At 52.1% G+C, this 25,432-nt stretch overlaps 1 protein-coding gene across 2 annotated transcripts in view; it reads right to left on the bottom strand.

Annotated features, from left to right (window-relative positions):
• MAPK1 (mitogen-activated protein kinase 1) overlaps positions 1-13,647 on the bottom strand; it is a 53,574-nt gene extending 39,927 nt beyond the window's left edge. Inside the window, exon 1 of one of the 2 annotated variants that reach the window (XM_018044368.1) lies at positions 13,304-13,647. In XM_018044368.1, coding sequence (XP_017899857.1) covers positions 13,304-13,422 — 119 coding nt within the window. In that variant the 5' untranslated portion in view covers positions 13,423-13,647. 2 annotated transcript variants of the gene reach the window in all.
• Between the last annotated feature and the right edge of the window lie 11,785 nt (positions 13,648-25,432).

Here is a 25,432-nt window from a genome sequence, read left to right as displayed (position 1 = left end):
TCTGAGAGGGTGGGGTCCTGTTTGCGATAAAAATGTTTACAGCGGCATCAGTTAAAAATAGTGAAAACCTGAAGTAATAAAATGTCCAACAAATGAGGAACAGTTCCATAAACTATCTGTTTTTAATAACTTTAAATGCTGACAATCCATGTTAGAGTCACAGGTACCTGAAAGGGCGGTGGGAACAGGACCCACACGAGTGCCGCGTAAGCGTTCGGCAGGTTAGGCGACGGCAACCTTGCTGAGGGCAGGCCCAGCAGAGCAGAGGGAAGTGAGGCCCAGCGTGGGGGGAGGGCAGAACCAGGGGCAGGCCCCGGGAAGGGGAGAGGGAAGCCTGGCAGCGCCCGGAAGGGACTGAGGGTTCCGCCCTCCTTCCTTCCGAGGAGGGAGAGTCACTGATACACAGGAATGCGGGTGAGGTCACCCAGACAGCGTGCACGCAAGAGCAGAGTCCACGGGCTAGGAACAAAGGCCAGAGGCTCGGAAAGCCGGGTGTGCTTGAGCAAAGTGGGGGTAGCTTGTGAAAGAGGAGATGCTTTATAACATCAAATTTCAGAAAGGCCAAAGTCTCTGGGGCACACTCACACGGCCGGGGCAGAACCTCAGGCTGCAGTCCCGAAGGGCTGAGACAGCAAGGCCGAGCAGCCGAGTCCCGCGTGACGGCGAGAGCAGCGAGGCGGCACAGCCCACTCAGGGGACCTCACCGGAAGGGCAGGGGCAAGCGGCTCGCCCCTTCAGGCGCTGGGGACACTGCGAGCGAGCTCTAGGCTGACCAACAGCGGAGCAGCGTTGGACACATTAGCAAAAGCTGATGTTTCCAGTTAAGAGACTGAAACCCAGCTTGTCGAGCTTTAAAAATCTTTCGCCGCAAGGACTTCTGGTGCTCCAGTGGACAAATCCGCCTTTCAGGACCGAGGAGGCAGGTCAGACCCTGGGTCCGGGCACGCCCCAGGGCAACCAAGCCTGCAGGCAGCAGCTGGAGGCCGTGGGTGGCCCAGCTGAGACCTGATGTGGCCGGAAACATTTATCTTTTCCAAAAAGTTAGGCAGTGTGTATACATAAAAAATATCTTTCACCATAGAACTGGCTAATACACCTTGAGAAAAATAAGAATGTGACTTTTAAATAATGATAATTATTTTAAATAAAAAAGAAACATTGTACAAAATCCCTATTCACTTAGCAGGCCTCTAATATCAGGAACAAAACAAGAGTCTCTGGCTCACCCCTTCTCTTCAACACTGTATTTGAGGTTCCGGCTGGGGAAGGTAGGCAAGAAAATTAAATAAAAGGCACACAGCAGCAAAGAAGTAACATTCTCTCTATCTGCAGATGACACAATCTTATATACAGAAAATCCTAAGGAATCCAATCTAAAAAACCACAATAATTAATTAACAAGGTCAGAAAGTAGAAGAATACAAGCTTAATTTATAAAATATACAATAAAACCAATTGTATGTATTTCCAATGAACATTCCATAAAAGAAATTAAGAAACCATCTCCAGGGCTTCGCTCGTGGTGCAGTGGTTAAAGACGCCACCCGCCAACGCAGGAGACAGGAGTTCGACCCCTGTTCCGGGAAGATCCCACACGCCACAGGACAACTAAGTCGCATCTATTGAGCCTGCGCTTTAGAACCCGGGATCCGCAAATACTGAAGCCCACAGGCCAGAAAGTCGGCGCCCGGCAACGAGAGGCCACCGCAGCGAGGAGCCTGCGCACCCCAGCTGGAGGGCAGCCTCCACTCGCCGCAGCTACAGGAAAGCCCTCGCAGCAAGGGAGACTCGGCACGGCCAGAAGAAAGAAAATACCAAAACCAACACGTCCACTCCCAGTGCCATCAACATAAGATACTTAGCGATAAGCTTAACAAACGAGAGGCAAACTCACACTCTAAAACACTTTGCTGAAAGTTTTTTTTTAATTCAAACAGACAGGAAAATATCACATGTTCGTGGATCAGGAGACAAGATACTGTTAAGATGGCAATACACTCAGAGTTGATGTAAAGATTCAACACCATCTCTGCCAGAAACCCAGACTTTTCTTTGTAGGAACTGACAAGCTGATCCTAAAATTCATATAGAAATGCAAGGGAATCAGAAAAACCAAGAAAATCTTGCAAAAGAAGGACAGTGTGACAGGAACCACAGTGCCCATTTGAAAAATTTACTGCAAAGCAAGTAACCAAGTCGGTGTGGGGTGTGGTGCTGGCACGAAGAGATACGGGCCAATGAAACAGAGCAGAGGGGAGTCTGGAAACACCTCCATTTCTATGGCAAACTGGTACTCCACAAGAGGGGCAAGACCACTTAGTGGGGAAAGGACAGTCTCCTCGAGGAAGGCTGCTGGGACAACCGGACAGCCACACGCAGCCGGATGGAGCTGGACCCTCACCTCACACCATAGACAGAAATCAACTCTAAATGGAGTGGAGACCTAGATGCGAGAAGTAAAACTAAGAAACCTTTAAAGAAAGCAGAGGGGCTGTCTTATACGTGGGCTGCTAGAACCAGCAAACACACTGCTTCACAGGCTGGGCAGCTCACAGCCCGCAGACACCTGCCCCTCACAGCTCCGGAGGCTGCAAGTCTGAGACGAGGGCGCCAGCACAGCCGAGTGAGGACTCTGCTCTTGATATGCAGAGGTCTCACCATACTCTCACACTGTATTAGGCTGACCAAGAAGTTCTCTGCGTTTTCAATATGATGTTAAGGAAAAACTCAAATGAGCCTTTTGGCCAACCCAACTGAAGGGGCCAGAAGCTCTGTGCAGTGTCCTTTACAAAGAGCACTGATCCCGCCCATAAGTGGGCTGTGGACCTGCGTGTGTGCAACTGAGGGACAAGTTCCAACCCTGAGAACCAGTTCCAGTGGCCACGGCCCCTCCCTTCAGGCTCTGCTGAGTAAAGAGCTCAGGGGTTGTGGGCGTGAGGAGTGCAGACTGCTATCTGGAGATGAGACAGCGAAGACAGAAGGCGCAAAGGAAACCCATGCTGCAAAGGACAAAGCAGAGCCCTCCTGCCAGCGGGGGCGCACAGGCCACCAGGCAGCCCTCTGAGCATCGCCGTACTGACTCAGCCCGCGAGGCCGCACTGCTGGTAGTTTACTTGAGTTGTGTCATTTTATAGCTTTGCTGAGCCTTGGAGATCTAGTCAGCAGGAATTAAAATATGGTACACTTCACATAAAATGTACTATAGCTTTAAAGCTTAGCCATATAAATTCACACATCGAAGAGTCAGAACCCTAAGAATCATCAGCACATTGTAAGGCAAGTGACAACGACGGAGGACGAGATGGGTGGACGGTGTCACCGACTCGATGCACACGCGGCTGGCAAGCTGTGGGCGCTGGTGATGGACAGGGAGGTCGGCACGCCACAGTCTGTGGGGTCGCAAAGAGTCGGGCACAACTGAGTGGCTGCACTGAACTGAAGGCAAGTGACATTATGTTAAACAGACACTGCCATGAAATAGTTACAGGAGACAGGAGCACTGAACGTTACAGCTCCATCAGATTAATCCACAATGTCAGTATTTATAAATAGATTTCAAATATAGTAAAAGTCGCTCAGTCCTGCTCAACTCTTTGTTCAACGATACAGTCCGTGGAATTCTCCAGGCCAGGATACTGGAGTGGGTAGCCTTTCCTTTCTCCAGGGGATCGTCCCAACCCAGGGATCGAAACCAGGTCTCCCACACTGCAGGCAGATTCTTTACCAGCTGAGCCACAAGGGAAGACCATGTGGTATCCACTCAAGGCAGCAGATATTAAGTTTCCAACATCTCACTGAAATCTCTGTTCTATTTTAGAGAGTTTAAAAAGTCAAATACAGCTGTGTCAGCTACAATTCCATCAGGTGAGTCCCTGTAACAGACGACTTCCCTAACCTCCAAGTGACTGGTTCTCCTCCCGGGGAATACAGTGACTTGCCTGCCAAGTGAAACAGGGTGGACGCGGCACCGAATGTCTTCCGAGGCGAGATCACGGAAAGGTGCTCTCTGGGGAGAGCTGACCAGCCATGATGCGGGGAGGACAGAGAGGCCTCCACAAGGGAACTGAGCCTGCGCCCCTCAGCTCTCCCCACCATACACAGCAGCACCAAGGTGTCAGCTGGGTGTGGCTGGAAGCAGATAGCCCAGCCCAACTGAAATCCTGGCTGCAACCCTGGGAGGCCCTGAGCCAGAACTGCCCACCAGGCCCACTCCTCCATTCCTAACTCACAGGAAGTGTAAGATAAATATTTACTGATTTACTGACAGAAAGCGAAGAGGAACTAAAGAGCCTCTTGATGAGGGTGAGAAAGCAGAGCGGAAAAACTGGCTTAAAATCCAGCATTCAAAAATGAAGACCATGGCATCCGGTCCCATCACTTCACGGCAAACAGATGGGGAAGCAGTGGAAACAGCGACAGATTTTATTTTTATGGGCTCCAAAATCATTATGGATGGTGACTGCAGCCACGAAATTAAAAAACACTTGCTCCCTGAAAGGAGAGCTATGATGAACCCAGAGAGTGTTAAAAAGCAGAGACATCAATTGTTGACAAAGGTCCGTGTAGCCAAAGCTTTTTTTCTAGCAGTCATGCACACATGTGGCAGTTGGGCCGTAAAGAAGGGTGAGGGCTGAAGAACTGATGCTTTCAAACTGTGGTGTTGGAGAAGACTCTTGAGGGTCCCTTGGACTGCAAGGAGATCCAACCAGTCCACCCTAAAGGATAAGGAGATCAATCCTGAGTGTTCACTGGAAGCACTGATGCTAAACATTTTGGCCACCTGATGTGAAGAGCTGACTCACTGGAAAAGACCCTGACGCTGGGAAAGATTGAGAGCAGGAGAAGAGGGCAGCAAAGGATGAGATGGATGGCACTGCCGACTGAATAAATATGAACTGAAGCAAACTCTAGGGGCTAGCGAAGGGCAGAGAAGCCTGGTGCGCTGCAGTCCATAGGGTCGCAGAGCCGGACATGACTTAGTGACTGAATATCAGTTAGTGTGTTAAGTCACGAAGCTGTAGGGCATTTACTACACAGCAATAGATTAATACCACAGCAACGGAATGAAGAAAAACACGGTAACAGAAAACTCTGTAGGGGCCATTTAGGAAAGGAATGAAGGGAATGTGAAGACCACCTAAGAAGTCTCCCTTCCAGAGCTAGAGCTTCCAGGGCCCAGCCAAGCCACAGGGCAAGCCCTTCCCCGGGCTGTCAGTGGGACACTTTAACAATCAACTGTAAACCACAGACACACACAATATGATGCTCACAACCGTCAAGTAAAACAAACCGAAGTATAAAACCAGGCAAACATGTTACAAGTCAGGGAGGTGAAAGCTTAAGTAGGGGCTGAAAGGAAGAACGCAGCAGGCTTCTGCAGGGCCATCACTTCAGTTTCTTGATCCGGGTACTAATTACCCAGTTAGTGAAGACTCACTGGACTAAAAAGTTTTTACGTGCACCTGGCTAAATGTATATTTCAGTAAAACATTTTGAAAGATAAAATACTATTTATTATTGCTATTATGAATAATAACCCATAATTAGTGCTTTTCTTCAGCTACAGGCCTCTCATTAAAAACAATCTGACCGCCAGGAAACAACTAGGCAGCTTCACTATATGCATGAAAACAAGTTTAGAAAGTCCAGGGCTTCCCAGGCGGCTCAGTGGTAAAGGACCGCCTGCCGACGCAGGAGACACAGGTCCAACCCCTGGCCCAGGGATATCCCGCATGCTGCAGAGGCGCCCAGAGCCCGTGCTCCGCAAGGAGAGACGCTGCCGCAGTGGGCAGTCAGTGCGCCGCCAACAGGGAAAGCCTGAGCAGCAGCAGGGACCCCGCGCGGCCAAAAATGGCTAAAAAGGGAAAAAGCCAGCTCACGCTCACTCCAGAAGCACGCTTTCCAGAGACAATCCCAAAACCCCTCGGGGGAGGAAGTGTCCGTGTCCCCACCCCCACGCCTCACAGAGGAGGGCTGGCCGCTCCCACCCTCTCGGCACACGCCTCCCTCTGGCGACTCACTCTGCCCCGCTGAGTGGCAGTGGGACCTGAGGGCAGTGCCCACCTCCTCCCTTCAGGAGGCTGTGAGCCTCACCTGCAAGGCCACCCCAGGTAAGCGCAACTGAGAGGCAGAGGCTGGAGGCCCCGCTGTGGAGCTGAGGGGAGGGGAAAGCCTCCCAAAGGCGCCTGTTGCGTTACGAGGGTCAGAGTGCACACGCACGCTTGTCGCTGCTGGTTCAGCCGCTCAGTGGTGTCCGACTCTTTGTGACCCCATGACTGTAGCCCACCAGGCTCCTCTGTCCATGGGATTTCCCAGGCAAGAATACTGGAGTGGGCTGCCATTCCCTTCTCCAGGAGATTGTTCCAACCAGGGATGGAACCCCCAGCTCCTGCTCTGGCAAGTGGATGCTTTACCACTGATCCACCAGGGAAGCCCAGCTTCCATACTGACCCTTAAAAACAAAGATAGATATATGGAAGACATTAAACCACATCTCCCAGGGTCACCCCACGTGGACCACAGCCTGGCAACGTATCAACCCCAGTCTAACTGACTGGGAAATGCACCGTGAAGACTTCTAGAATCCCACTAAAAACCTACAGAATGAAACCAAAACATCCCTGTGACGCTAACGCAACGCCGCGGATGAGCTGAACTTCGGCTGCGACACTGAGCAAAGCGCTCTCTGACTGTCGGTGTCTGATGCCACTAACCGGCAACGGCGACACCAGACAGCCACTGAGAAGGCACTGTTACTGCTGTCTCGGCACAAAGGGAAAGGACACATACGTGCATACACACTGACTTCCAACTGTGAGCTCCCTACGGTGTTTAGTACAGGCTCCTCTGAGGCAACGGTGTTGTTTCATTCATATTTCCATCTCAGCAACTGCTTAAGACACTCTCTATTGAATCGCATCCATTTCAGCCCCCGAATATTTAGTGCTGACGGACAACACACCAGACACAAGAGCACAAAACTCACGGATACAAGCTCCCCACTTCACGCACATTAGAAGGGCAACTGTCAAAACCCAGAAAGTCAGCACCGAGAGGACGGGGAGAAACCGGACCGCCTGGGCACTGCTGGGAGGAAGGCGCAACAGCGCAGCCGCCTTAAGAAAACCGGCAGGACGACTCCCCTGTGCCTCAGTGGGTAAGACTCCTGCTCCCAGCGCAGGGGGCCCAGGCTCAGTCCTCGGCCAGGTCACTAGATCCTGCAGGCCACAGCCAAGAGTTCACAGGCCGCGCCGCTGAAGATTCTGCACAGCCAAACACCCAAGCACTAAGGAAGAAGGAAAAAGGACCCACAGCCGGCCCCACAGCTGCGCGTCCGAGAAACACCTCAGCCAATGTCTATCCTACTGGCTTTCCGATGATGGGACCTCCAAGAAATGAACGAGAAGAGAGAGGCAAAATGGGGAGGAAGGGCATCTCAGCGTCAGGCAGGCGGGTAGGCAGAGCAGGCTGGATGCCCGGGAGGCAGCTCTAGGTGCCTGCTGCGGAGTCGGTTGCTTCGTACTTAGTAGGAGTGTCGATGTAAGAGGAGGAATACTTACAGATGGTTCCTTGGAAAATGCGACCTGGACGCTCTACATGAGAATCTTTTTATAAATACTTGAAAATTGAAAGCATACAAATTAAATTCACAGGAATGGCTTATCAGTTACAGCTAACCACCAGCAGCACATTGTCAGGGATATTCTTAATATCAAACTTTGCTGTCCTTGCACTGAAAACCATTCAGAAACTGTGGCTTTTCTGTTGCTCATCTAAGCTGGTCTCCTCACACCTTTGAGCTTCAAAAAGCATGAAAGAGACACCTTCATGAGAAGTTAAACTGCAGCTGAGGAAAGCTAGGAGTCTGAATCCAGATGTGCTTCAGGTCTCGCTCTCTACAGCTGACATACACTCCCGCCGGCCCTGCCTCTCCAGCAGGCGGCACTGATACCAGCAGGTTCCAGGGAGGGCAGGAGGGAGCGCTCCTCCAGGCGCTCTTGGAGGCAGAGGCAACCAGTGCAGGTGTGTGGAGGAGATGCGCCTGAGAGGAAGGAGGCCTCGAACAGGGCCCACGGCTTCTCGGGGAAACGCGGCCGGAGTCTCACCAGGATGCTCCTCCGGGGCAGGCCGTCCAGCACTCCAGCCTCCACCACATACACACCCAAGGTCAGGAACGCCCCCAGCCAACCCAACAGCCAGAACCAAAGCAAAGCCCACATGCAATTAAAACGCTGCTGGAGAAGGGGTGAGAACCACAGGCACCAGATACCCTGGCCAGGCAGACAGACAAGGAGATAGCACAGCGGGCAGAGAAAGCATGAGGGACAAGGGGCCCAAATGTGACGGGGACTCTGGCAGGAGGGGCATCCTCCAGTGACCTTCACCTGCAGAACCAAGGCTGAGCTCCGGAGGCAGCATCCTGCAGAGTGTGTCTCAACTCCAAGCTTTCTCCCGATGGCGCCCAACCGACATGCCACCTTCCGAGACCACTCCAGGCGTTCCTGACCTGAGGCACTGATCTCACACCTCCGGGTCTTTGCGTGTGCGTCTACCTCGACTTAGAATGCACTCCTCAAAGCAGACTCCCAGCCAGCCATGAACACCCAGCCAGGCTCGTGAAGCCACACCTGCACAGCCCCGGCACGTTCTCTGCATCATGCCCAACTCCACCCACTGCCTGAACGAAGAGCTACTACGGGGCTGGGATCACGTCAATCTTGGTATGTAACAGTGCTCAGGAGTTGTTTTCTAGTGAATGACCTTGCAGGAAAGGGTTCTTTAAAGGCTAAGACATGACACAAGCAAAAAGCGGACAGCAGGCATGCTGTTACTGTCAGAATGCTGTCTGATTCCGTTAACTCGAATCTCTGGTTGAGCATCACAGGAACAGACAGATGGGGAGGCCCTGTCACTTGCGAGCTGGGTGTCCATCGTCCTGTTCACTAGCCTCTGCCTCAAATTTCCACTTATTCACAGTAACCACCTCTGCACTGTGGTTGTGAGGATTAGTGTGTGCTAAAAAAAAGCAAAATGCAACAAAGTGTTGGCTAAACGGGAGATCTGCTAGTCTGCCTTCATCACAAAAACCACACGACAGGCCACTACACAATCAGGAGCGTGGTCACAACGGGGTTTTGGTTGGAACCGCCTGGGGGTTTCCGTTTGTTAAGGTCTCACATATTACTAAGCCAAAGGACTAGCACAGAAAGACACAAAGAAAATCATTTTCCCTATAAAACAGGTCCAGCTGTTCAGACAGCAGTGATGTTCAGAGCGACATGCTAGGAGGCAAGTGACCTTGGCACAGCATAAACAGGCGTGCCACCTGACACGCGAGGCTCCCTACAGACCCAGCTCGGCGGTTCTCCAGCGTCTTCTCTTGGCGTTGTGCCTGATTTTATCATCACTTTTCACTCGAATTCGTTGGGGAATGGGACAACTCTGCTTTTGTTTCTTGGCCTGGAATCACTTGATTCTGAGAGTCTTATGAGAAGACACAGAGGAGAGCAAACTCAGCCACACACAGGACGGCGGGGAAGACGAGTGAGCCCACCTGTCAGGGGAGCTGAACGCCAACAAATCCAGCAGCTCCTCTCCCAGCGGCACCGCGCTCCCTATCGTATCAAAGCAGTCCCTAGTGACCCCGGCCTCCGCGGGCCCCTCTGACAGGGCACACTACGGTCCTCTGGTCTCTGACCACGCTCCCTCTGTCCTTTTCTGAAACTTGCCCTCTAAAGACACCTAAAGTCAGGCATTTCTTCGGCTCAGCTCTCACTTTTTTCTCATCTTCTCCACTCTCGAGGCTTCAATTCGTATCTCTATGGAGATGATTCCATGATCTCTGTCACATTCAACAAGTGTTTCAAATTGAACTTACCCGCAACACTTATCTTACTCAGACGATTAAGCAAAGAGCTTCAATTTTCCTCTTTGATACCGTTTTTTCCAGTTTCCCGATCCTTATGCCCCTCACCTCCTCAGCCTCCTCTTCTGCTCATCTCTTAAAAGGACTTGCTTGTTCCCTTGTCGGTCTTTCTATCTCACTGCTTCGTAACCTTCCTGGGACAATGGAGCTCCTGAGAATCTAGTGACTGTTCTGCGCTGTTCACTAAAAAGATAAAGACACAGAACATATGCGTGCCCCTCACCCCTCACCGAGACCTCCGTGAGAATCCGTCCTTCGCGTGGGACTGCCGCTGGCACACAGCTGCACCTCCAGATTCCTCTTCCCTTTGTTTTCAAGACGCCTTCTGGATACAGCTTACACGGCCCGCTGCATCACAAACGCTAACAGTTCCAAACCAGGAATCGCTGCTTCTCCTTAAGAAGCCTCCTCTGCTGATGGCACTCCTCCTCTCGTAAGGGCATCCCCATCCCCCCAGGCTCCCACGCCAGAAGACTTGAAATAGCAACTATGGCCATGCTGTATTACCAAGCCTGCTCTCAGAAACCGCTCTCAACTCCAATCCCACCCCTCTCAGCCTCTCACCCTTCAAGACCTCGTAATCCTTTGCTTCATCCCACACCTGCCATGAGCAGAAGCCCACCACTCTTCTGACAAGAGTCCCATTACTGACTCTGTCTTTGTAAAGGCTCTCGTGGCCATCTGCCACAGTCCTCGCCTGCTATATTACTTCACCTCCAGAAGGTCACAATAGCCTCGCTGACTCCCCACCCATTTTTCCCCCGTAATTTCCGCCACTGTTGACCGATCCCCCTCCCCGCTCCAAAACTGGCCATGCGCCTGACTCTTTTTATTTATTTCATTTTTTTCGCCTGCCTCTTTTTAAAGACACTGATGCATCTTCAACGTGCAGATACAACCAACTCAGGTCCGCCTCTAGCTTCTTCTACGGTCTGCCGCCTGAACGCTTCGACAGGACTGATTCCACGGCTCAGACTGTCAGTCTCAGCTGTTATCTTTCTTTCTTTTAAATACGGAGCACTTCACGAATCTGCGTGTCATCCTTGAGCAGGGGCCATGCTAATCTCTGCATCGTTCCAGTTTTAGCATATGTGCTGCCAAGGCGAGCACTCAGCTATTATCTATCAAAATCACACTCTCCCCTAAAGGCCCAATTCGAAGTCCACTCTTCATCTTTGTATCTTCTACATGAGGATTAGGAAAAGGACGCACAGAAAAGGCAAATTCCTAAGGAACTGATTCAGGAAATGAAAGGAAAATTTCCCTGAAAATCCTTAAATCTTTCTGGAAGCTGGGTGGTTTTTTTTTTTAATTACTATTCAAATACTAACATTTCAAACAAGAAACCCTCCTTAAACCCAGCATTGTTAACCAACATTAAAGGCTAATAATGTACAACGTAGCTTAAATTATTCAGTAAATATTAACCTCAAAATAAAAAGGTATAATCTAGACCCAGGATTCTAATTCCAGTAGTATCTGTACTTTGATCTTAAGAAAGGAACATCACAGTAAGAAGACTTAATGCTTCACCTGATAAGAAACTGAGGTCAAATAAGTCTACAGCAGTGATAGAAAGCTACCAGACCTAAATCAGCTTCAGATTAGTAAAAATTCTTATCAGATTAAAAAAAAAACCTTTCAACTGAAATGTCATAAAACTATTTTCAGTAGTTATATTAAAGGGCAGGAAGATGTCTGAACCTCTCACAGAGGGACGTGTTCAGGAGCAAACTTCCCAACAAGTGACACAGCAATGAGATGTACCGCAGAAGCAACGCTGCGGGCAGTATATTCTGCTACCATCTAGGACCTTATTTCCTTTAAGCCTGACCTAATTCAAATTTTCTCTTCACTCCTAAGCCTTTTGAGTTCGTGTTAATTTTCAGTTGGACATAGTGAAGCATTTTGCTTCCAAAAAGAATGAACATACTCAAGATTAATTAGAAGACTTTAATTGAAAATCTTTTTTGAAAACATGTTAACACTTGGCAAAAATTGCCCTCTACGGTATTTATAAAACTATGATCATTCAAATTTGAATACATTTTTGAAATAGAAATGTTTATAACAGCAGAACAAGCTAAAATCCTAAAATCAGTCATTACATTAAGGAAAGCAAGGGCTCAGACGGTCAAGAATCCACCTGCAATGCAGGAGACCCAGGTTCGATCCCTGGGCCGGGCAGATCCCTGGAAAACGGAATGGCAACCCACTCCACTGTTCTTGCCTGGAGAATCTCAGGGACAGAGGAGCCTGGCGGGCTGCAGAGCCCATGGACTCGCAGAGTCGGACGCGACTGAGCAACGCGCGCGCGCACACACACACACACAAGCACGGTGTAACGGAAAGCGCTGCAGCAACGGCAACAGGGCCTCAGTCTAGGGTCTCAGGTCTGACTCTGGTTGCACGGCTGCAGGAATTGGCTTCACCGGGAAATGCTTTCTCATTTGACGGGTATCATCACCTTTCTCTCCCTCCAGATGGCTGTTCAAATAAAATGAGGTAATGGACCTGGCCAGTACCTACCACGAAGCGCTCAACAAATACTAGCTTCCTTCGTTCAACAGAAAAGACACGCTCCCAAGAAGATTTAGACGTGAGGGTGTCTACACTCGCACAAGTCTTCACCAGCACAAAACACGGCAGCTGGTTGGTTCTAATGAAAAGCCAGACCCCCATTTCACGAACGTTTCTGAGGACACACTGGATGGGGACCAGAGCCTGCATGTAACTCTGGAGGACGCCGTTAGAGCAGGGCTGCACACACACACGAAGACCACTAAAATGCCCGGGAATCGGGGTTCAAACGTCTGCAGCCTTTAACGCTGGTAGGAGAGCTCACGCTGCGCGAAGAAAAAGCAAGTCAGATTGGGCCCAGCTCCGGATGACTACTCTAATGAACCAGGAGAGCGACGCGGGCTCATCCTCCTGAGGCGCTAGCAGCGCGGCACTAAAACCCGTTTCGAGCCTGAAAAGCAAGCACCACGAACGCCCGCTCGCAAGCTTGCGCAGGAGAGCCCTCGGCGTCGCGGAGGGCACCTCACGAAGGCCGCAGGCGACGGGAGGAAAAGACCACGGGCTAAGGTCGGGGCTGTGCACACCCGCCGCGGCGAGCGTCCGAAGGAATTCGCGGCCGCGCTGCGCGCCCCCGGGCGGAGGGGGCGCCTCGGGGGCCTGGCCCCAGCCCCCCGCCCGCGCCCAGCGACGCCCAGGCCCCAGGCCTCCGCCCCCCGCCCGAGGCCCGCTCGGCGCGCAGACGGCAGCGCAGCCCGGGGCGCCGGGGCCGGCGTCCGGCCGCGGCGCGGGCGAGGCCGCGGCGGCTGCCCCGCCAGGCCCGGGCGGGCGCGGCGGGCTGCGGGTCGCGGGCACACTCACCACACCATGCCGTAGGCGCCCTCGCCGATGTACGAGAGATTGGTGTAGCGCGGCCCCACGTCGAACACCTGCCCGCGGACCATCTCCGGGCCCGCGCCCGCCGCCGCCGCCGCCGCCATGTTGGCTGCCGGGCCGCCGCCGCCGCCGCGCTGCGCTCGACGCTCCGCGGCCGCCGCTCGGCCCACGCCGCGCCTCCCGGGGGACCGGGCCGCCGCAGCTGCCGCCGCTGGCCGCAAAGGAGCGGGGAGGCCGCCGCTCGGGAGAGCCGGGGAGGCGCCCGCCGCTCGGACCGACTGCCTGCCTGACTGACTGACTGACGGGCGGGCCGGCGGGCGGGCGGAGGGAGGGGCGCGCGCCGAGGACGGCGTCGGGGCGGGCCCGGGCGGCGTGCGCGCGGATTGGCTCCCCGCGTGCAGGGGGCGGGGCACGCGGCCGGCGGAAGAGGCGCGCTGGGGGCGGGGCACGGCGGCCGGCGCGGCGGGGCGCGGCCACCGGCGCCCGAGGAGTTGGGGGCGGGGCGCCCCCACCCCGCCCCCCTCACCCCGCCCCCGCCCCGCTCGCCGACAGCCAGGCGCTGGGGACCCGCGCGTCAGACCCGAAGGCCGCGCCGACCCCGCCGCGTCCAGCCGTGCGCCCGGACCGGGCCTTTGCGCGTGCGCGGGCCACACGAACTTGAGGCCTCGACGCCCGGATAGATACCGGAAGAGGGACGGAGACCGAGAAAGATATCTGCATCCTGAGACAGGGTGAAAACCCAGGGGTGGAGGCCGAGGGGAGAGTCCGGGACGGGCGGGGCCCCTGCTCGGACAGAGGCTCATTCAACGGGTGTTCCTTACCGTGATCCTGCCGGTCCAGGCTCCCCGGAGTTACCTTCCAGCGGAGACAGACGTGGATGGACAGAAGCGATGAGTCGCAAGGAAGACTGGGCGGGAGACGCCAGTCGTGATGGTGTTATGGAAAAATATGAAGCAGAGTAGGAGGTTCGGGCAACCTAGACAGCATATCAAAAAGCAGAGACATCACTTTGTCAACAAAGGTCTGTCTAGTCAAAGCTACAGTTTTTCCAGTAGTCATGTATGGGTGTGAGATTTGGACTACAAAGAAAGCTGAGCGCGGAAGAATTGATGCTTTTGAACTGTGGTGTTGGAGGAGACTCTTGAGAGTCCCTGGGACTCCAAGGAGATCCAACCAGTCCATCCTAAAGCAGATCAGTCCTGGGTGTTCATTGGAAGGACTGATGCTGAAACTCCAGTACTTTGGCCACCTGCTGCGAAGAACTGACTCATTTGAAAAGACCCTGATGCTGGGAAGGATTGAGAGCAAGAGGAGAAGGGGATGAGGGAGGATGAGATGGTTAGATGGCCTCACGAACTCAATGGACATGAGTTTGAGTAGACTCTGGGAGTTGGTGATGGACAGGGAGGCCTGGTGTGCTGCAGTCCGTGGGGTCGCAAAGAGTTGGACACGACTGAGTATCTGAACTGAACTGAAAGAGGTTCGGGAGTAGGGCGTTGAAACACTGAGAAAGACATTAGATTCAGAGACTTGAGACCCAGATCGGTAGACATGAAAAGAACCTCAGACATAGGACATGCTGAAATAAAAACGCAAAGATAGAATCACTGAAAACCAGAGCAAAAAGATCTCGAGAGAAGGAGACAAACACACTGAGGCTCAGAAATAGTCACAGACACCACAAGTTCAAAAATAAGAGCTGGACTCTTGAAGCAAGTGAACGCCGAGAATAGCTAAGACGAAGAGGGAAAACCCATCTCCCCGCTGCTTCTGGACCTCCACCCACGCCCTCTTTGGAGGGGAATCAGAGTGGGAGATCCTGCTTCCTGATTGTCCAGCACTGTGGTCTTGAAAGCCTGGACTTCCAGGCATCAACGAAGATCAACTAGACAATCTCCAAGCAAAAAAAATAAATGAACCCTCTAGGAAAAGAATGTGTGCACCTTCTCATGTGTGCACATGAGAAAAGGGAGTGCTGGAGCCAAAAGCACTGCTTTGCAATAAATATATTTAGCCTGTGAAGCAGAACCCAGGTTTAGAAAGCACCTAATTCCTATTTCTCGATTGAAAAGAGGACATTGGTTTTAAAGAACAGGCTGACAAAATGGAGCGTATCCTGAAATTAAAATCACGATAGCCAAAGTAAAAGCGGTGGTCAGAGCAGTGAAAAGCATACGGAATGACGCGGAAGGGCCGATCAGCAACACAGAAGACAACCACGAGGAAAAGTGAGTGATGAAGCTCCTGGAGAAGAAAACACACAGGAGAACGCCACAGAGAGTCGAGCTATAGGCACCCCCGAAGAAGACAGCAAATCCCTTAGACGTGATAAATTATACCGAAAGAAATTTTGCCTTCGGTCTAAAAAGATCTGGGGTGGAGGGGGAGAATTGAGTGAGTTCTCTGAATCCAGAAAAATGAACAGAAACCAACTTCAAGAAATAATCTGGAGGGGCCTCCCTGGTGGCTCAGTAGTAAAAACAAAAAACAAAAAATGCCCAATGCAGAAGACACTCCCTCTGTCCCAGGTCCGGGACGATCCCACACGCTGTGGAGCAGCTGAGCCTACATGCAGCAACTGCTGAAGCCCGTAGAGCCTGCTCTGCAACGAGAGAAGCCGCTGCAATGAGAAGCCTGCTCATGGCAAGGAAGAGTAACCCCCACTCTCAGCACCTAGAGAAAACCCACACAGCAGGAAGACCCAGCACAACCAAAAGTTAATTAATGAATTAAAAAAATAATAATCTGGAAAAGTCCTGAATTTTCAGAGATAGAAAAACACAGTATTTGATCATTTAAGAGAGAGAAAAAAAAAAGGACTATTTGAAAAGCTGAAAGCTGGGCCTTCCCTAGTGGTCCAGTGGTTAAGAATCCACAGTCTAATGCAGGGGACGCAGATTTGATCCCTGGCTGGGAAACTAAGATCCTGTATGTTTCAAAGCACAGCCAAAAACTAAAAAGCTGAAAGCTGGTTTTCTGCAGATGTCTCCTCTGTACAAATAAAATGCCAAATAAAAATGGGAACAAGTTGGCAGGAGTCTGAGAGGGTAGGTTATCCATTAGACAACCTACAGGAGCTTTGGCTCCAGGTTTTCCAAACTGCCGACGGTTACCCGCAGGAGCCCTGCACTCAGACCGAAAGGTAGAGCTTGAACCTTGGCTTTTCTGCTTACTACCTGTACGACTTAGGCCTCAGTTTCCCCACTCTTAAAACAGAGATCACAACAGCACTTACCTCCCTATTGCACAGAATAAGACAACAGATGCAAAGCTCCTGGCACCTAATCAGTTCAGTTCGGTTCAGTCGCTCAGTCGTGTCCGACTCTGCGACCCCATGAATCGCAGCACGCCAGGCCTCCCTGTTCATCACCAACTGCCGGAGTTCACTCAGACTCATGTCCATCGAGTCCGTGATGCCATCCAGCCATCTCATCCTCAGTCGTCCCCTTCTCCTCCTGCCCCCAACCCCTCCCAGCATCAGAGTCTTTTCCAATGAGTCAAATCTTCGCATCAGGTGGCCAAAGTACTGGAGTTTCAGCTTTAGCATCATTCCTTCCAAAGAAATCCCAGGGCTGATCTCCTTTAGGATGGACTGGTTGGATCTCCTTGCAGTCCAAGGGACTCTCAAGAGTCTTCTCCAACACCACAGTTCAAAAGCATCAATTCTTCAGCGCTCAGCTTTCTTCACAGTCCAACTCTCGCATCCATACATGACCACAGGAAAAACCATAGCCTTGACTAGACGGACCTTAGTCGGCAAAGTAATGTCTCTGCTTTTGAATACGCTATCTAGGTTGGTCATAACTTTTCTTCCAAGGAGTAAGCATCTTTTAATTTCATGGCTGCAGTCACTATCTGCAGTGATTTTGGAGCCCCCCAAAATAAAGTCTGACACTGTTTCTACTGTTTCCCCATCTATTTCCCATGAAGTGATGGGACCTGATGCCATGATCTTCGTTTTCTGAATGTTGAGCTTTAAGCCAACTTTTTCACTCTCCTCTTTCACTTTCTTCAAGAGGCTTTTTAGCTCCTCTTCACTTTCTGCCATAAGGGTGGTGTCATCTGCATATCTGAGGTTATTGATATTTCTCCCGGCAATCTTGATTCCAGCTTGTGCTTCTTCCAGCCCAGCGTTTCTCATGATGTACTCTGCATATAAGATAAATAAGCAGGGTGACAATATACAGCCTTGACGTACTCCTTTTCCTATTTGGAACCAGTCTGTTGTTCCATGTCCAGTTCTAACTGTTGCTTCCTGACCTGCATACAGATTTCTCAAGAGGCAGGTTAGGTGGTCTGGTATTCCCATCTCTTTCAGAATTTCCCACAGTTTGTTGTGATCCACACAGTCAAAGGCTTTGGCATAGTCAATAAAGCAGAAATAGATGTTTTTCTGGAAAGCTCTTGCTTTTTCGATCATCCAGGGGATGTTGGCAATTTGATCTCTGGTTCCTCAGCCTTTTCTAAAACCAGCTTGAACATCAGAAAGTTCACGGTTCACGTATTGCTGAAGCCTGGCTTGGAGAATTTTGAGCATTCCTTTACTAGCATGTGAGATGCGTGCAACTGTGCCATACTTTGAGCATTCTTGGGCATTTCCTTTCTTTGGGATTGGAATGAAAACTGACCTTTTCCAGTCCTGTGGCCACTGCTGAGTTTTTCAGATTTGCTGGCATATTGAGTGCAGCACTTTCACAGCATCATCTTTCAGGATCTGAAACAGCTCCACTGGAATTCCATCACCTCCACTAGCTCTGTTCTAGCGATGCTTTCCAAGGCCCACTCGACCTGCTCGGTAAATGTCATCTCTGATCACTATCACTATCGACCCCACCCAGACCTGTCCGTCATCTCAGGCTTCTGGGTCCTACCACCACCCAGGTCCTCCAGCTGAGGTCTGGGGATGCTCCTCGCAATGCATCTTACCTTACTCCCAACCCCTCCCTGCATCTGACCCATTGCAAACTCCTATACATTCTATTTTTTCACTATTTTGGAAATCACTGCTACTCAAAGTGTGGCCTCCAGACCAGCATCAGGTGGGGGTCTGTTTGGAACACAATATCCTGGGCCCCACCCCAGATCTACTGACTCAGGATCTGCATTTTAACAAGGTCCCTAGTCGCTTCACATGCATCTGACACTTTGGGAAAGCACTGCTTTATTCTCTTTTTAGTTGAGATGTAGGTGATACATGACAGCGCCTGCCCTCCGCCCTGCTTTTGCCCGCTCCCCATGCTCCAGACAGACCAGACAGCTCTCAGCTCTTCTCTGCCCTCCAACCTCGCCACGTACCTGTCTCTCTGCGGGTAACGTGTCGTCTCCTCATTCTTCTAGCGTCTGTGGGCGTTTTAAAGTCACTGACTTTCTCCGGAGAACTTCTCTTGCCTGGTTCTGTGGTCGCTAAGCAACCCTGTGATGAGAGTCTGGCTTCCCTTGTGGTCTTCGACAGGGAAAGTGCACTGACCAGGAGACAGCCCTGCTCAGGTCCTTTGGCAATTGCTGTTCCCTCTGAGATGGGGTTTAGATACACATCAGCCTCTGCTGAGTCAGGCTGGTGCGAGCCAGGCCCGGCGGGGAGAATCATCTAGCTAGACTGACGACAAATTTCCAGAAGCAGGGAGCTGAGAACCCGAGAACATGGCTCTGGAGCGCCAGGAGACCACGGAAGCCGCTATCCAAGCCTAAGTGAAAGTTACTCAGTCACGTCAGACTCTTTGCGACCCCATGGACTATACATACAGTCCATGGACTTCTCCAGGCCAGAATACTTGAGTGGATAGCTGTTCCCTTCTTCCGGAGATCTTCCCAACCCAGGGATCAAACCCAGGTCTCCCACATTGCAGGCGGATTCTTTACCAGCTGAGCCAGCAGAGAAGCCCAAGACCTAAGCCCCCGCTTAGAGGGCTTGCTGGATGTCTTCCTGAGTGTCCCTCTAGAGGCGACAGTGCGCAGATCTGTGGTCTTGGAAGACGTGGGCATCTGTTGTTTTCTGCCAACATTGACCCCTTCTCCTTCTGGTAGCAACAATCCAGTTTTCTTTCTGTGGGGGTGAACTCTCCCTTCTACACACTTAGAGCATTTGGCCCCACCCCACCCCCCCAAGTCAGGAATAAGCTTGTGACCCAGGGATCCCCAGTCCGAGTCACAGATGTTGGTTCAAAAGATGAGCGTGAGACCTGATCCAGGCCAATGGCACTCAGCCCAGCCTTTCAGAAGCAACTAGAAAGGGGCACTTCCCTTCCGCCAAGGTTGCCAGAGCAGGGGGTATGGGACTGGGGCCAAACGCGCCACAGCCTGAGAACCGCCCTCTAGGGTAAAGCTGGGACGGGGAAGCAGGGTCCAGGGACGGAGCCAATTTCCTGACGACACGGTCTGACGATTCAGCCGAGGCTGGACTTCACAAGTGCGTGAGACAATATATATTCTCCTTTTTAACTGAAGTCAGTTTGAGGTAGGGTTTTGTCGCTTGCAACCACAAGAGTCTGTGACTAATACACGACCCAACTAACTCCCTTTTCTGCAAAAATTGCTCAGAATCATACAATAAATCACTGGGACATGAATCAGAAACTCATGAATGATGAAATGAGAGAAAAGAACTGGCAGTGAGCCTTGAAACCAGCTAAAGATGGAGAGATAACTGAATAAAAACACCACTCAGTAGAGACTGAGGCTGATGAGCTGAAGTAATTGTTGTTGCTATGGTAACAAACAAACGGCAAAAGGGAAAAATTGAGAAAGAGGACTTTTTTTAAACCGGGGTTTTAACCTCAGATTAATGCAATGGAAACCAGAGAGGAAGAAAGAGGGAAAAGCAAGATACTAAGCCTTCGTTTTGCATAAAACGGAGAAAAGAGTTCTTGTAAAAGATCGCGTAATTTCTTTTTTTTTCAGTGTAAAAAGTTTTATGTCTGCCTGATCGACTATTTGCCGCTTTTGTTGTGGTCCAGTCGCTGCGTCCTGACTCCTCTGTCCTCCACTCTCGCCGGGAGTTTGCTCAAGTTCGTGCTTATTGAGTCAGTGATGCTATCTGACCATCTCATCTTCTGCCCACCCCCTTCTCCTTTTGCCTTCAATCTTCCCCAGCATCAGGGTCTTTTTCAATGAGGTAGCTCTTCGTGTCAAGTTACAAGAGATAAAGGGAAGAAGGTAATTCAAACAACAAAAATCGAGACCTGTGACCAGAGGTGTAATAGACACTTTCCTCATATTGTAATCAGAAAAGAAATGGCAAGGAATCATTAAAAAAAAAAAAAAAGTCAAAATACTAGAAAATTAGATGACAGAAAGTTAAAGTAGGTCTAACAAATAAGGGAAATGTTAAAAAAAAAAAAAAACCACCTAAGTAGCTAAAATCCCTGTATAAAAATATGAAAATCTCAGCTCAAAGGACAAACTCTGAGTATTTACTGTTGTTAGCAAAGATGTGTCAAAAGAGCAGACAGACATTGTATATTAACACGTGCATTTGGAACCTAGAAAGACTGATAAACGTGTTTGCAGGGCAGCGATGGCGACCCAGGACAGACTGTGGACACGGTGGGAGAAGGGGGGGACGAACAGAGACGGCAGCCTGGAAACATGTTCATTACCGTGTGCAAACCAGGCAGCAGGTGGGGATTTGCCTTGCGACACCCTGGATGGGCGGGGTGGGGAGGGAGAAGGCGGGTGGCTCACGTGGGAGGGACATACGTCTACCTGTGGCTGACTCATGCTGAGCTATGGCAGAAACACAATATTGTAAAGTGCTTATCCCCAGATAAAAAAAAAGAAAAGACGTGCCAAAAAATACACACAGAATAAAAAGTCATTGCGAAACCAACTTCACCATATTACACAGCAGCAGAAAACAGGAGACGAATAATCTTTGGAAATACAACGAATAGAGAAGCCCAGCTAGAGTAAAGTTTATCTCAGTGAAACCCATGACCCAGACGGGGGCATATACAGCCAGGATAAAGATAAGGGGAACAGCACCATAATAAGGCTTAAAAGCACAGGCAGAGTCCTACACCTACATAGAATGCAGAAGATATCTTGCCACAAATAGGCCTTTGGTTTGATTGCTGACTTGGTTGGCCATGAGGCATGTGGGACCTCACTGGTAGCCCTGCAGCAGAAGCCCGGAGTCTCAACCGCTGAACCACGAGGGAAGTCCTGACCGGCAAAACGTTATGCTACGCATATCTCACCACCGAAAGATCAACTGGCTACATTTCTGATATCTGATTTCTGGAGTCTCTCTAGTTCCATCGAACTGCGGGTCTACCCTTGTGGCAGTATCCGAGTGTTAATTCAAAATTTGTCTTTCGGCCATGCGGCATGTAGTTCCCCAATCAGGGGATCGAACTTGCTCCCCCTGCACCAGAAGCTCGGAGTGTCAGCCGCTGGACCACTGGGGAAGCCCCCGGACTGTCTCAGTCACTGCAGCTGTAAAGGAAGTCTCAACGTCAGATGCTGGGGGGCCTCTAACTTCATTCACGTTTTTCTAAACTGTTTGAAATACTATATTTCTTTCGACTCCCAGTATCAATTTCGGTCATGGCTTTCCTTCCAAGGAGCAAGGGTCTTTTAATTTCACGGCTGCAGTCACCATCTGCAGTGATTCTGGAACTATGACCAACCTAGACAGCACATTAAAAAGCAGAGACATCACTTTGCCAACAAAGGTCCATCTTGCCAAAGCTATATGGTTTTCCCAGTGGTCATGTATGGATGTGAGAGTTGGACTGTGAAGAAAGCTGAGCGCCGAAGAATTGATGCTTTTGAACTGTGGTGTTGGAGAAGACTCTTGAGAGTCCCTTGGACTGCAAGGAGATCCAACCAGTCCATCCTAAAGGAGATCAGTCCGGGGTGTTCAGTGGAGGGACTGATGCTGAAGCTGAAACGCCAATACTTTGGCCACTGGATGCGAACAACTGACTCATTGGAAAAGACCCTAATGCTGGGAAAGACTGAAGGCGGGAGGAGAAGGGGACGACAGAGAATGAGATGGTTGGATGGCATCACCAACTCAATGAACATGAGTTTGAGTAAACTCTGGGAATTGGTGATGGACAGTGGGGCTTGGCATGTTGCAGTCCATGGGGTCGCAAAGAGTGGGACATGACTGAGTGACTGAACTGAACTGGTCAATTTTGGACTGTGGCGCTGGAGAAGACTCTTGAGGGTCCCTCGGACTGCAAGATCAAACCAGTCCATCCTAAAGGAAATCAGTCCTGAATATTCATTGGAGAGACTGGTGCCGAAGCTTCCAAACGATTTCTTTCAATTTTTATTCTTTTTAGCCTTGCCATGTAGCCTGACCCCTGAGCAGAAGGGGTTATGATCAGATGGCAGAACTTCCAAATAGGAGGGGAGTGACCGCCCACATGGTCATTTAGGGCCAAGAACAGGAGTCCAACTCTGTCCCATTTCTTCAGAAAAAGTCACTCAGTGGTCCATATACATATCATCTGCCCATTCTCTCTGTTAACCAAGGAAATGCAATGAAAACTACTCGAGTTCAACCCCTGGGCTGGGAGGAGGGCATGGCAACCCACTCCAGCACTCCTGCCTGGAGGATCCCACGGACAGAGGACCCGGGCGGGCTATACGTAGCCCACGGGGGTTGCTAAGAGTCGGACACGCCTGCAGCGCCTTAGCACGCGCGCAACCAAGGAAACACAGCAAAACCACAAGCAACGCTGTTGTGCACGCCGTGCTGGCTGCGCTCAGCCGCGTCCCACTCTCTGACCCATGGACTGGAGCCTGCCAGGGGCGCCTGTCCATGGGATTTCCCAGGCAAGAAGGCTGGGGTGGGCAGCCATCGCCCACACCAGGGGTTTATACTCCTTACATCGATGGAGTTAGAGTCCGATGGAGGTGAGGACAGGGAATGTGGACCATCCTGTGTGCCAGGGGCCGCCGCACGGCACAGGCCCTTTGCTTAGCCCTCGGCGGGGGTAAAGATGCGTCCTGCACCCAAGTGGTCGCCCAGCCCGCTCCCGGTACCAGTGTCTGCAACTGCCATGTTGAAACTCCTGACAGTTTATCCCAGGGCCCCCTGTTTTGCTCTGTATCAGGCCCTGCAAATTCTGTGGCCAGTCCCAGCCGGAGGTTCCACTCCTCAGTACGTGGGCACCCGGACCCTGACCGAGGATGTTCACAGCAGCTCTGTTTCTGCAAGAAGCCAGAGCCCCCCCCCCCGCCCCCAACACAGATGAATCCCAGGACACCATGAATAACAAGGACAGGGAGCAGAGTGCGGCCAGTAGGGGCCCCGTCAGAGTGGCAAGCAGCATGGACAGGCAGTGTCAGGAGACGCACAGGCGGGCAAGTCCACACAGAAACCCTGCAGCACGAGGCAGGGGCTGGGCAAGGTTGCTCCCAGGTTGGCTGATGCACCCATAGTTACGACCAGTTACGTCTCATCGTGACTTTGCTTCTCATGTGTTTGTGTCAAACGCTTGATGGAAGAACCGGCCCAGGCTGGATGAGGGGGCCGTGACAGGCGGCCGTCCTTGGCGGGGACACGAAGGCTGGACACAAGCGGCAGCTGCCTAGAACCAGCTTCCCCCCTGAGGCCCCGGTCACACAGAAGGCCGAACTACACAACGGACCTCAAGAGGACCAAACTGCGGCCTGTTTCCATTAGGTGTGTCCACGCGGTCCCGACTCCAAAATCTGTACCTCGTACATGGAATCTGTTTCATTTCGGCAACTTTCTGTTGCTTGCCTTTCTGGGCAAAACGGTGAATTTCATTTTCAGAGGTGGGTTTTTTTTTTTTTTTGGTTTCATTTCTAAACATCTACCTTGGTTGTTCTGTTGCACACCCGGAGTCTTGGTTTCCTTCTCCTTTCCAAGATCTGTCCTGCCTGTCATTTCACTTCCATAATTTAGCAATGGAGGGGGGAGGGGAGGGGAGGGGAGGGAGGGGAGGGGAGGGGGGGAGGGGAGGGGAGGGGGGAGGGGAGGGGAGGGGGGGAGGGGAGGGGGGAGGGGAGGGGAGGGGAGGGGGGAGGGGGGAGGGGAGGGCAGGGGGGAGGGGAGGAGGCAGGTGCCCCAGTCGAGCTGTGAGAAGCGGTGGGAAGTGGTCTCAGGAGCAGCCTCCTGGGCCCCGGCCTGGCACCAGGCAGGACCCCCGCCGGGCCTGGGTTGGCCCCCAGGAGTCTGCACGCACCCCTTGGCCCTGGGCACCCAGATATCCAGGCCCCCAGAAGCAGAGCTGGGATGAAGTGCAGCTTCATGGGTATGGCTGGCTGAGGGTCTGTCCTGACAGGGCCAGAACCAGGGTGGGCATGGGACTCCCGCACCCTCTGCAGGGACTTGGGGGAGCAGCGCTCACCGGCTCTCCCCGCTGATTCCCTGCCTGTCTCCCCGCCTCTGGGGGCTGTCAGCAGCTCTCCCGGGCTGGAACCCTGACCTGATGGGTACAAGACCCAGCGTCTGGTCCCCGCTGGCTCCCAGCTCTGTGTGTGTGTCTCTGCATGCACGTGTGCACACGTCCCCCATCTGCCCGCAGCCCAGCTTCAGACACGTGAGGCCGCTCAAGAGGGAACCATCAAGACAGCCTATGCTTAAGGAGGAGGCTGCCGGCACTTTCTGCTGGGAGCCAGGAGGCGGAGGGGGCGGGCAGGGCGAGACAGATGGCTGAGTGGGTGGGCTGCTTGGGAGCCCCAGCCTCCCTTGGTGGCGGGGGGTAGACAGATCAAGCTGCCTCCCTTGCTGGGGAGGGTTGGTTCAGAAGGTGGGAGACCACTGCCCCGGGCCATGGAGCCGGGGGCAGGCACGGGGAGCTGAGGGCTGATCCGGGAGTGCCCGGCAAGGCCCACGGTGACGGTGACGGCTGGCAAAGGCATGGCATGGGGGCGGCCGGGCTCCCTGCAAAGCACCAGCACCACCTCCCACCCCATCTTGAGACACTTGGGCGGCACTGGCTCTGAGTGCCCCACACGTGATCGACTTGCATGCTCCCCACGTTCCTGAGAGCTGAGCTCAGCCAGAGCACAGAGAACCTCCCGTCTGAGTGCGAGGGCGAGGGTCTCCAGTCTTGGCCTCCCCAGGGAACAGGCCCCCAGTGAATGGCTCTCCTGCTGCTGCGGCCCGTGGGCTCAGGGACGGGAAGCAGT

Source organism: Capra hircus, unplaced genomic scaffold (genome assembly GCF_001704415.2).
Source record: "Capra hircus breed San Clemente unplaced genomic scaffold, ASM170441v1, whole genome shotgun sequence".
Taxonomy (NCBI): Eukaryota; Metazoa; Chordata; class Mammalia; order Artiodactyla; family Bovidae; genus Capra; species Capra hircus.
This window is presented reverse-complemented; position numbering and strand designations above follow the sequence as displayed.